General features: G+C 53.7%; 2 protein-coding genes across 4 annotated transcripts; one reads left to right on the top strand and one right to left on the bottom strand.

Annotated features, from left to right (window-relative positions):
* The first annotated feature begins 961 nt into the window (after positions 1–961).
* On the top strand, positions 962–6,447 carry ANGPTL6 (angiopoietin like 6). Its single transcript, XM_066346751.1, has 6 exons — positions 962–1,053; positions 3,053–3,635; positions 4,311–4,485; positions 5,014–5,201; positions 5,281–5,551; positions 6,254–6,447. The coding sequence occupies exons 2-6, from the start codon at positions 3,060–3,062 to the stop codon at positions 6,442–6,444; spliced, it is 1,401 nt and encodes a 466-aa protein (XP_066202848.1). The 5' UTR covers positions 962–1,053; positions 3,053–3,059; the 3' UTR covers positions 6,445–6,447.
* A 280-nt stretch (positions 6,448–6,727) lies between these two features.
* On the bottom strand, positions 6,728–11,139 carry SHFL (shiftless antiviral inhibitor of ribosomal frameshifting). Of its 3 annotated transcripts, none has more exons than XM_066346753.1 (8): positions 10,806–11,139; positions 10,209–10,332; positions 9,977–10,026; positions 8,587–8,625; positions 8,256–8,405; positions 7,699–7,802; positions 7,428–7,474; positions 6,728–6,953 (listed from the first exon to the last, which is right to left on the bottom strand). In XM_066346753.1, exons 1-8 carry the CDS (start codon positions 10,824–10,826, stop codon positions 6,730–6,732), a joined length of 759 nt encoding a protein of 252 aa, XP_066202850.1. In that variant the 5' UTR covers positions 10,827–11,139; the 3' UTR covers positions 6,728–6,729. The 3 variants fall into 3 exon arrangements, with proteins under 3 accessions (XP_066202850.1, XP_066202849.1, XP_066202851.1); XM_066346752.1 differs by having other exon boundaries at positions 7,428–7,582; positions 10,806–11,137; XM_066346754.1 differs by lacking the exon at positions 10,806–11,139 and adding an exon at positions 8,795–8,883 and having other exon boundaries at positions 7,428–7,582; positions 10,209–10,293.
* Between the last annotated feature and the right edge of the window lie 632 nt (positions 11,140–11,771).

Genomic DNA, 11,771 nt, shown 5'->3' on the forward strand with positions numbered 1-11,771 from the left:
GAGAGAGAGAAAGAGAGAGAGAAGCAAGAGGGGGAGAAGTGGAGAAGCAGATGGGCACTTCTCTTGTGTGCCCTGACTGGGAATTGAACCTGGGACATCCACATGCTGGCCGACACTCAACCAGTGAGCCAACCGGCCAGGCCCGATAAATAAAATCTTTTTTGTGTGTGTGTGTGTGTGTGGCAGAGACAGAGAGAGTCAGAGAGAGGGACAGATAGGGACAGACAGACAGGAAGGGAGAGAGATGAGAAACATCAATTCTTTGTTGCGGTTTCTTAGTTGTTCATTGATTGATTTCTCATATGTGCCTTGGCTGGGGGGCTACAGCAGATCGAGTGACCCCTTGCTCGAGCCAGAGACCTTGGGCTCAAGCTGGTGAGCCTTGCTCAAACCAGATGAGCCCGCATTCAAGCTGGCAACCTAGGGGTCTCGAACCTGGGTCCTCCACATCCCAGTCTGATGCTCTATCCACTGCGCTACCACCTGGTCAGGTGATAAATAAAATCTTTTAAAAAAGAAATGAGGCTACACATAGAAGCCCATTCAGGTTGCAAGGATTAAATGAGATAAAAGGTGTAAAGGATTTCGAGTCATGCCTGACACAGAGCAGGTGCCATTGCTGATGGTGGCTGTTGTCCTTTTCTGTATGTGTGCATGTGTCTGTGTCTGACACTGGATCTTCCCAGCTTCCTGGGGCCTGCAGCCTCCCACGCTCTGTGCTTTGCTATGGGGGGAATGTCCAGGACACTGACCTGTGTTATCAGGCTCTGGTGGCCTGGGCATGGGGGTCTGGCAATTCGGCCTCAGTTCTCATAAGGGAAATGCTAAATATTTACAGTTGGAGCTCCTGGGCTCAGCACCACAGCTCTAGTCCCAGGCTCTGGGGGGCTGGCAGGGTGGGGGTGTTTACCAAGTCTCCTCCCTCCTGCTTTCCCACCAGCCTCTTCTCTTACCCAGCTCAGAGGCCCTGCTGGACTGGACCCTTGACTCCTCCTTTGACTTCTGTGCCTGCTACAGGCTTCCTCACTGGATTCAGGATCTTGGCTGTGAGAGGTGAGAGGGCAGGTGGAGGCTGATTCTGTCTATTGGGAGACATGGGCCTCTGCTTGGCTGGGGGGCTTCCCAGGCCTCCTCCTTACTCCAGGCTGAGATTTTGGTAGGCAATGGGTGTTACACACTCTAACTCCAAGAGATGTGGTCCATTTATGTTGTGAGGAGCTTGGTGTCTTTGGTGGTGGGGGGAGCAGGGAGAGGACCCTGTTCTGTCCTTTGGATCTCCTGCTTCGTGTGTGAGTTCAGTTGTGAAGGTAGCTTTTCCCAGCTCAGAATCCCTCTTGGCTCCCATGTTAGAGTAAAACCGAAGTTCTCCTTGAGGCTCTCAGGGCCCAGCACACTTTGTTCCCTCACCTCCCTACCCCTACCTCCTTCCACTCTCCCCTGTGCTCACTGTTCCAGCCTCATGGGCCTTCCTGCTATTTCTTGGGCACATCAGGTAAGCTCCCACCACAGGGGTTTTGCACTTGCTGTTCCCTCTGCCTAAATGCTCTCCCCCTTCTCTTTCTTCATGTCTTCACTCAAATGTCATCTTCTCTTTAAATAGAGGCTTGACCCGCAAACCCTGGCCAGGTGGCTAAGTTGGTTAGAGTGTCGTCCTAATATGTCAAGGTTGTGGGTTTGATTCCCAGTCAGGGCACATATAAGAATCAACCAATGAATGCATAAATAAGTGGAACAGGAAATCAACGTCTTTCTCTCTCTTGCTCCCTTCCCCTCTCTCTATAAACAAAAAACAAAACCAAACAAAATAAAATACCCCAGCCAGCCCAGGATTCCCCGCCTCTCCCGCTTGAGGTTTCTCGTAAGCACTCATCACCTTCTGACCTATCCACCACCCATTTTCCCAACCAGGATGTCCACTCTATAAGGGCAGGAGTTTTTGGATTGGTCATGGCTGTGTCCCCCTCACTTGGAACAGTTACTAGCACACCATAGGCACTCAAAGAGTGTTTGTTAAATGTGTGAGTGAGGCAATGTATGTGATGATAAAGACCATGGGACATGTACCTGTGTGGCCCCAGGATCTGTGAGTTAGAACATAGTGGAACTTGGTACAGATAGGGGTGATATGTGGACACATGAGATGTGTCTTGAGTGTCGGCAGGTACACACATGAGGCACGTGTGTCCCTATCTGAGAGGCTGTGAACTCCAGGAATGAAGGCAGTGGGGGCCCGTGTATGGACCCAACAGGGGAGTAGGTGGCCACAAGTATACATCCTTAAGTGAGGACACTTGTAGGAAGTCACCTATGTGGGTCAGGGAACACCACGAGGACACAGCCAACCTGGGGCATGTGGGCACTGTTTTGATCTGAGGATGTGGGAGATGGAGTGTCTACTACTAGACTTAGTTGGTGAAACTTGCCCCTTACCCCACCTCACCCCCTCCCACCCATGCTTCCTCTGCTTCAGCCTCCAAAGGTTCCTTTAATACATAAGGCATGATCTAGCCTCAGGGGCTTTGTACATGCTGTTCCCCCTGCCAGGGCTGCTCTTCTCCCCCAGACATTCTCATGGTCCCCCCACTTCAACTCTGTTCAAAACGGTCACTTCCTTCAGAAGATCTTTCCTTCTCTCAAATTGCCCCTGCATAGCTCCTGTCTTTCCGTTTTTAGCGCCATCTAAAACACTTTATTAAATCTCATACTTTATTTTGTTCCTTGCCCACCAGGGCAGGGATTTTGTTTTGTTTCCGACTGTATTCCCAGTGCCTAGAACTGAGGCCGGCACACAGTAGACACTCACTGAATGCTTGTTGAATGAATGCTGTCCCGCAGGGTGGGTGGAACTCAGTGGAGAGGCCTCGGCGGGATCCCATGGGTCTTCTCCAGCCTTTGGGATGGGGGACGGAGGTTTAGAGGGGGGCATGTGTGCACCCGGAGCCACACAGGTGTAAACACGCTCATTGGGAGCAGCTGGGTTTGGCTGGGCCTGAGAGTCAGGGGTCGAGTCTGGGTTGCCAGGCCCCCCTTTCCTTCCCATTTCTGCCTGTAGATCAGCGATGTGGGCACCTGGGCTGCGCACGCTGCAGCTGCTGCTTGTGCTTGGCGCGTCCTGGGCGCGAGCGGGCGCCCCGCGCTGCACCTACACCTTCGTGCTACCCCAGCAGAAGTTCACGGGCGCCGTGTGTTGGAGCGGGCCGGCGGCCGTGCGCGGGGCACCGGAGGCCGTGAACGCCAGCGAGGTGGCGGCGCTGCGCGTTCGTGTGGGCCGCCACGAGGAGTTGCTGCGAGAACTTCAGCGGCTGGCGACGACCGACGGCGTTATGGCCGGCGAGGTGCGCGCGCTGCGCAAGGAGAACCGCGGCCTGAGCACGCGCCTCGGCCAGCTGCGCACGCAGCTGCAGCACGAGGCGGGCCCGGAGACTGGGCCCGGCCCGAGGGCGGAGCCAGCTGCCGCGCTGGCGCTGCTCGGAGAGCGCGTGCTCAACGCATCCGCCGAGGCGCAGCGCGCAGCCGTTCGCTTTCACCAGCTAGACGTCAAGTTCCGCGAGCTAGCGCAGCTGGTCAGCCAGCAGAGTAGCCTCATTGCCCGCCTGGAGCGCCTGTGTCCTGGGGGCGTGGGCGGGCAGCAGCAGGTAATCTCCTTGGTATCACCAGAATCGCAGCCACTTTCTGTGCGCATTGTCTGTAAGATGGTCCTCCTGCAACCCCCCAGTCTCGTATCTTCAGTTCGAAAGTTTCAAAACCCAGATTCCTACCTCTCCGATAATTCATTTGGGTCAAAACGCAACTGCCGGGTTTTTTTATCCGCTTCATATGAATATTTTTAAATTCCTGTAATCAAGCATATTATGTGGATAAAGACCAAAGACCCATGTTATGGAGGTGTTACGTGATATACAATATAGATCCTGTATTACTGTTTCGAACTCCTGCCATATTATTCTGAATTCTGGGACGTGTCTGGCCCTAGGTTTTGAGTAAGCGATTGTTGTTGTGGGACAGTTCCTATTTTACAGGGTTGTTGGGAGCATTCAGTAGGTTAATACTCAATGTTGGAAGCACTCGTTATTTCTGCTTTAAAGAAAAGGAGTTGGAGGCACAGACTGATTAGGTTGTGCACACCAAAGCAGGAATTTAAGCTCAGCTCCGTCTGCTCTTGACAGCTAGAGTTGGGCTTCTGAGGAGGATAAATCCATGCCCCTGCCTGACCTCCAGCCCATCTTGGTTGCTGAGAGATTTAGGAGCCCAGAGTGGCCTGAGCTGAGAGTCACAGAATGCAATCACATCTGATTCTCTTGGTCACCTAGGTCCTACCACCACCCCTGGTGCCTGTGGTTCCGGTCAGTCTAGTGGGTAGCACCAGTGACACCAGCAGGTTAGACCCAGCCCCAGAGTCCCAGAGCGACCAGACCTTGAGACAGCAGGGGCCCTTGGCCTCTCTCATGTCTGCAGGGAACCCTGCTGTCCCCACCAAGCCAGCGGGTAAGATGAGGGCAGGGCAGTTGGGGGTATGAGGAGGCAGGGAACTTCCAGTGCAGCAAGAGTAGAGGGAAATAGGAATCAAGATTTTTATGGCATATTCCTCTTGTGGTGAGAGGGCTGGAGGAAATACTTTTAATCTGGTGATGGAACAAGGGGCTATGTATGACTCTTACTGAAAAAGACCAAAATTCTTACTATGATTATGAAATAGGAGAGGAGGCACTTTTATTTTGATGAGGGGTCAGGGAATGTAAGATTGCTACTTTGGTGGGAGTTTGAGCTGGTTTAGAGTGCCATGCTGTTTTATTCTGATGGGACTGTAGAACCAGAATCCACATGTGCTGTAGTGAAAGAATGACTTAGTCTTATTCAGGTAAGGAAATTGGTACTGGGGCACTTATTCTGATGAGAGAATGGGAGATGCAGGACTGTTATTCTGTTGAGGGGACCAGTGAGAATTAGGACTCTTACTCCAATAAAGGGTTAGTTGGTCCAGGCTCTACTAACCCCATATCTCTGGGCCTACAGGCCCATGGCAAGATTGTGAAGAGGCGCACCGAGCAGGCCATGGGCATAGTGGAGTGTTTGAGCTGCGACTGGGCCGGCATGTGGTGTCAGCATGGTGTGAGCAGCAGCTGGAAGGTGGAGGCTGGACTGTGATCCAGAGGCGACAGGATGGCTCAATCAACTTCTTCACTACCTGGCAGCACTACAAGGTAGGTGCAGGTAGGTAGAGGTAGGGCAGGGCTGGGCAGGAGACCTGCTCCTAACTTTCTGACTTTCCTGCCCCACCAGGTGGGCTTTGGGCAGCCTGATGGGGAATACTGGCTGGGCCTTGAACCTGTGCATCAGCTGACCAGCCGTGGGGATTATGAGCTACTGGTGCTCCTAGAGGACTGGGGGGGTCGTGGTGCACGTGCCCGTTATGATGGTTTCTCCTTGGAGCCTGAGAGTGATCACTACCGCCTACGGCTTGGCCAGTACCATGGAGATGCTGGAGACTCTCTTTCCTGGCATAATGACAAACCTTTCAGCACCGTGGATAGAGACCGAGACTCCTATTCTGGTAAGGCAGGGGTCCCCAAACTTTTTACACAGGGGGCCAGTTCACTGTCCCTCAGACCGTTGGAGGGCCAGACTATTAAAAAAACTATGAACAAATCCCTATGCACACTGCACATATCTTATTTTAAAGTAAAAAAACAAAACGGGAACAAATACAATATTTAAAATAAAGAACAAGTAAATTTAAATCAACAAACTGACCAGTATTTCAATGGGAACTATGCTCCTCTCACTGACCACCAATGAAAGAGGTGCCTCTTCTGGAAGTGCGGTGGGGGCCGGATAAATGGCCTCAGGGGGCCGCATGTAGTTTGGGGACCCCTGTAATAAGGAGTTCTTATTCTAGTGGTGGTGTGAGATGGTATAGGGGAGGTGGGACTTCTAGTGAGAGAATAAGAAGGGGTGGGTAAGATTTCTCTCTGGTAAGGGTCAGGTTATGCAAGAGAACAGAGGACAGGACTTTTATTCTGGTGAGGGACTGGGAAGCTCAGATTCATTCTCTGATGAGGCAATAAAAAGAGGACTCTTGTTCTGGTGAAAGGCAGGGCATGCATGTGGGGAGTATGGAGGAGTGTGTGAGAACTAGGACTCTTATTCTAGAGAAGTAGAGATTTTTTTCCATGGGAATAAGAGGTAGAGATCCTAGTTTGCAGAGGTTTTTATTCTGGCTAAGAGTACATGGAATCTTTTTCTCTCCCCTCAGGTAACTGTGCCCTGTACCATCGGGGAGGCTGGTGGTACCATGCCTGTGCCCACTCCAACCTCAATGGTGTGTGGCACCGTGGTGGCCACTACCGCAATCGCTACCAGGATGGCGTCTACTGGGCTGAGTTTCGTGGTGGAGCTTACTCTCTCAAGAAGGTTGCCATGCTGATCCGGCCCCTGAGGCTGTGACCATCTGTCCATCTGTCCCCAAGTCTCAGACGACGTTTGTCAGTAGAAGCCCAAGTTGTCCTGGCCACACCTCCTTCACAGTTCAGTATGAGCCATGCCCCACATACCCTCCCATTGTGGATCTGCTCCCCAGGACCCTGAAAACAGGACCCAGGAATCCCCTCGCCAACACCTCCGACCCAGGTGGCTCCCTAAGGGCACTGAGATCTCGGTTTGAGCTCATATTTTATAACAACACAAAATATCCACAGACTGTGTCTGGTTTGCATCTGCACCTGGCAGGGGTCACTCCCCTTGCCTGCCCTCCTCCTCTTCCTCTTCCTCCTCTTCTTCCTTCAGGTCTTCCAGGATGAGGTTGTCCAGGTGTTCTAGGAGGCCCCCTTGGCTCAGGCAGGTGGCCACAGTGGAGCCACTGCTGATGTGGGGATTGCTGGGGTGCAGGACTTTGGGCAGGTGGTTCTGCTTCCGGCTCTTGGGGTGTGCACAGGATGTTCCAGGCACATGGGGCTCTGGGAAGGGAGAGGTTCTGAGGCCCCAGGGCTTGAGGTCACATGAGACTCTGGGGGCTCTGGGGAGAGGAGGAGCTAGGGCCATAGGCTCAGAGCTACAGGAAATTCAGAGGTGAAAGTCATGGGTGTCAAAGCCACAGAAGACCCATGGACACAGGCATCACCTGAGACTCCAGGAGATAAAACAGGAGCCAAAAATACAGAGACCACAGGGGCAGAAGGCACGGGACACTGAGGTGTGGGCCACTGGAGGAAAATTACAGAGCCCCATGGGCAAGACCATGGAATGTGGCTGATGCCATGAAAGGTAGTGTTGGAGGCCATAGAAGACATGGAAGGAGGGGCCGATACCATGGGAAGAAAGCACAAGGACTGAGAACTAGGTACTTAAGGCCCCAGAGGTTGATGCTCCAGGAGTCAAGGCCAAGTACTCTGCCCAGAGTAGAGGCCAGGGGGGATACCATGGGCCCTTACCTCGCCGGTTGTAGCAGTCAGCAGCTGAGCAGGAATGGGTGTGGGTGCTGCGGTGGTCCGTGTCCCGGTCCCAGCGCGGAGGGAGGATCCGTGTCGGATACACGGGAAAGCCACACCCATAGCAAGGGGACGGGGACCCCATCTGTGCCCAGCCCCTGGGGGCAGGCAGGGCCACGAGGGTTCGAGGGTGAGGTTGGGCTAGGGCCAGGATGGGGAGGGTAAGGCTGGGGGGGGCAGGGCTGAGGGGTGGAGTAGGGGTCAGCACCCTCACCGGAAGTTGTGCCGGCACTTCGGGCAGTGGAACTCAGCCACGCCCCACATCTTGTCACAGGGTACTGGCTCATAGCGCTTCCGGCACTTCCTGCACCGGGACACCTGCAGGTGTGGAGAAAGCAGGCTTGCTGTCAGAGGGGAGCTCTGGCAGCTTGATCTTGGCTACAGTGGGAATATTTATACCATGGAAATTGGTAAACATTACAAATGTGGGGTCCCTCCCATGCCTGCAAGAGCTGGTTCTTAAGCATTTACCAGGAGTACACCACTGGTCAGGGGGTTCAGAAGCCAGATTTGGGGTTGTGGTCTCAGGGTCAGGTTTGATTTCTGTGGTAGCTGTCAAACTGTGGAGTCAGAGGTCAAGTTCTGGGATAAGGGTTGAGCTCAAGGTGAAGATCAGAAGTCCAGCTCAAGGTTGGGAGTTGGGGTCTGAGATCGAGGTCGAGTTCTCAGAGGCTGATGTTCTTAAGTCAGAGTTTCAGACACTGAGGATGGGGGTTAGGAGTAGAGTTTAAAACACAGCCAAGGAATCAAGGTCAGGGAATGGTTTATCACCTCCTTCCGCTGAGGCACACGGCGCCACCAGACATGGTCACAGGAGGAGCAGGCGAACTGCCGGTCTACAGCAGGGATGAGGTCTTCCTGGGCACGTTGGAACATGCGTAGGTTGGCTTCGGTCAGCGGTAGGAGGGAGGTTGCCACTGCCTGTGTAATGGGGGTGGGTGGGCATTTAGAGGGTGGTCACCCCTCTTCTACCAACATAAACATTACGTCAATTCTACTCTCCTGACAGGTGGGTCCCCCTCATGACCCTATGATGTAACTCTCTCCCCCTCATGGATGTCTTCCCTGCTCCACCTCTCTTTTTCCCATATCCTGGACTCACCTCAATGTCCTGGTCCTGTTTCATGTCCTCTGGTGGGTCCTGGATGGAGACATCAGAGGCAGAGGCTGGGGATTCAGCTCAGGCCTCTTTCCACCTTATTTGTTGGGGGCAGGGCTCCTGGATAAGAGGTGGTGGGGAGGGTTCCAGCCCCATTTAAGAGTAGAGTGTTCCCAACTTGCAAGGAGCTGACTGAGCAGTGTTTACTTACTGAGAGCCAGCTGCATGACCTGTTATCCTTACAGCAGGTGGGCATACTTTTTATCCCCATTGCTCAGATGGGGAAACTGAGGCCTAGAGCTGGGGGAGATCACCCTGAGTGAGTGTAATGAAGCATGCTTAGACCCCATGCTCCCATCCTGCTTGCAAATGCCAAATGCTTGTTGACACTGGGACAGTTTGCCTCTTTGAGGCCATGTTGCTTCAGGCTAAGTGTTTCAGCTCTGGGTTCAGATAGAAGCAGGTTTGACCTGCATGCTCCATTACTTCCAGCTGTGGGAATGTGGCTAAGCCACCCACCCTAGGTCCCTCTGAGGGGCATCTCAGAGCTCAGGCTCTAACTCTGGGTGGCTGGGGTTGGAATCCAGCTGCCACCTGAATGCTGTATAATTCTGGCTAGTAACTTTATCACTCTTTGTTTCCATTTCCTCATCCGTAAAAAGAGGCAATAAATAATAGGACCTGTCTCATGAGTCCACTATGGCAATGAAATGAGTCAACAGGTAAGTCCTGCTGCAAGGGAATTGCTCAATCAATGCTACTCTTTGCAATTATTTTTATCATACTCTTTATATGGTATAAATGTAAATGTAAAAATGAAAAGGGCCTTTCAAGGAGGCAAAATCCACAGTGCATCAACCACCAAAGCCATCCAAAGAGCTAAGTGGTCATGATGTTCCTGTGCCTAAAAGCCTTTCATTCATTCATTCATTTGTTCATTCAACACATGAGCTGCCCTGACCATCTTTCCTCCCCCCATCTCCTCCTTATCCCAGCTTGTGTTCCTTTGCTCATGCCATTCCTTCTTTCAGGAAGACCCTTTCTGACCCCTCCATTCCCAGGGATTAATCTTCTCTAGCCTTGAAGAATTGGCAACATATCCTCCAGGAAGCTTTCCCTGACCTCTGGGGCTTCTCTATGATGCCATTTCTCCTGGTTTGTATCACTGACTAGTTTCATGTTTCTCCCCCCCATTTAATATCATCATCAGCATATAATGAACACCTACTGTTTTCAGGCTCCCTGGCTGACACACACCTAAGAAGTAAATAATGTGGTTGGACCATGAGTTGGGGACTGGCAGTGCACTGAGGGGGCTCACCATGGATAGGCCGGTTTCCCTCTGTTCTCCCTTCCCAGTTACCCTGTCCTTTGAGGAGCCAGGGGCATTTACCTGGGCATCCAGGTCATTACTCAGTTCCTGTCCGTCTTTCTGCTTTACGCCTGGTGGGGAGAGTAAGAGTAAGCGAAGAGCCCTTGAAGGATTTGTGGAACTTTCAGGTCCCCAGAACCCCAGTACCCTCCCCAACAGAGGATCTCAACACCTCTTCCTACCTAACTCAGAGACCACGCGCCCCATAACGTAGAATCCCTACTAGGCCCGGGACCCTAGCCCGCCCTCTCACCGTACACGATGGAGCGGCCCACTCCGGTATGGTCGCTGCCAAATTTCCTCATCAGAGTCCCCGCCTTCTTGGAGGACACCTTCCCATGAAACTTCTCGCGGAGGCGCCTGACACTCTTCTCCAGCTGGGGTGGGCACAGGGGGGGTCCGATGGGGGAAGAAGAGAGATTGCCCCTCCCCCATTTCTAGGCATCCTTCTTCCGGCCTGAACTTGAGCCTTAATTTTGGCCTTCGCATCCCCCACCCCCATCCCTTCCTGGCATTTCCTGGAAAAAGCCAAAGTCCCCACCGGGCATTGGGGGAGGGTGCGGACTGGGGCTAGCGTCCCAGACTCGGGAGGACGCTAGCCAGGTAACCCCTGGCCTCTGACCCTTGATACTGCAGCCCCCGCTTTCGTCGAGGAGGCCGCATTTCGCTCTGGGGGAGGTGGCAGTCACTCTTCTTCCTTCTTGTCCCTAGGGGGACAAGCTCCAGCCTGAGAAAGGTCTGGGCTTCGGATGGAGTCCCCAGAAACTACGAAGCCCCCTCCGCGGCCCCGGCCCTGACCCCTCCCCGGCATTTCTCGAGAGCCCCCGACCCAACCTTAGTCATCTCCTACCTCGACACCTTCCTGAGACATGGTGGCGACAGCGTAGTTAACCGCAAGGGTCCGCACTGCGCGCTCAGCGCCCCGGGTACTTGGGCGCGCCCGGCGGTCAAGCAGCGCGCACGGAAGGGGGCGGGGCTTCCGGCAGGCTCCGCCCTCTCTCCCCGGTCCCCCTCTTTCGCTTTCGAAGGGTGTTGGGGGCGGTGCGCTGGCTCGGTCCTAGCTCCGCCTCTGCTCTTGCGCCCCAAACCCAAAAAGGAACCTGGGGTCTGCACCCTGCGGCGCGGCGGTGCGCACAGACCTCCGGTAGCGGAGGCGGCGAGGCCTCTGCAGTCGGTCACATGTCCACACGCTGCGCGGGGTCCGCGTCTTCACGTCCCTCGTGGGGGCGGGGCCGCATCTAAAGGCCGCGGTCGGTCTCCGAGCCCCAGCCTCTCCGAGCTCACGTGCCCCTAGTTCCTCTCTCTCCTCCGTCCCCCAAGAATCAGGCACTAATTAGGACTTGGGCCCCTACCTCTCTGAGTCTCTTACCTGGCCAGATCCCCTCTCTGAACCTCAGTGTACTCCCCTGTAAAATGGGGATAAGACTGACTACATCCAGTGTGCGCGCGCTTATTCGATACCCTGGGTAGAACGCTTAGTAGCACCTGAAACGCAAACTAGTAGGCAAACTAGTCACAGGGACTCCTATGCTGTCGGTCCAAAGGGACAGACATTGGGGTATGGGGGAGGTGCTTGTAAAAATACAGGTTCCTAGTCCCAGCAGTCCGCAGAAAGCAGCTTTCTGCGGTTCCAGGGAATCTGCATTGTAAATCTGAAGGTTGAAAATCTCTAGGTCCAAGATTATTCTAACTCATTCAGCAGAGAGGGCTGGAAGAGCCCTTAGGAGGGCTCTGGCCCAGCATATCGGCGGCAGAGATGGCTTCTTGGAGGAGAGGACGGCTAGAGTTTGAGGTTTTAGATAGGTGAGGAATAGAG

Source organism: Saccopteryx leptura, chromosome 1 (assembly GCF_036850995.1).
Source record: "Saccopteryx leptura isolate mSacLep1 chromosome 1, mSacLep1_pri_phased_curated, whole genome shotgun sequence".
NCBI lineage: Eukaryota > Metazoa > Chordata > Mammalia > Chiroptera > Emballonuridae > Saccopteryx > Saccopteryx leptura.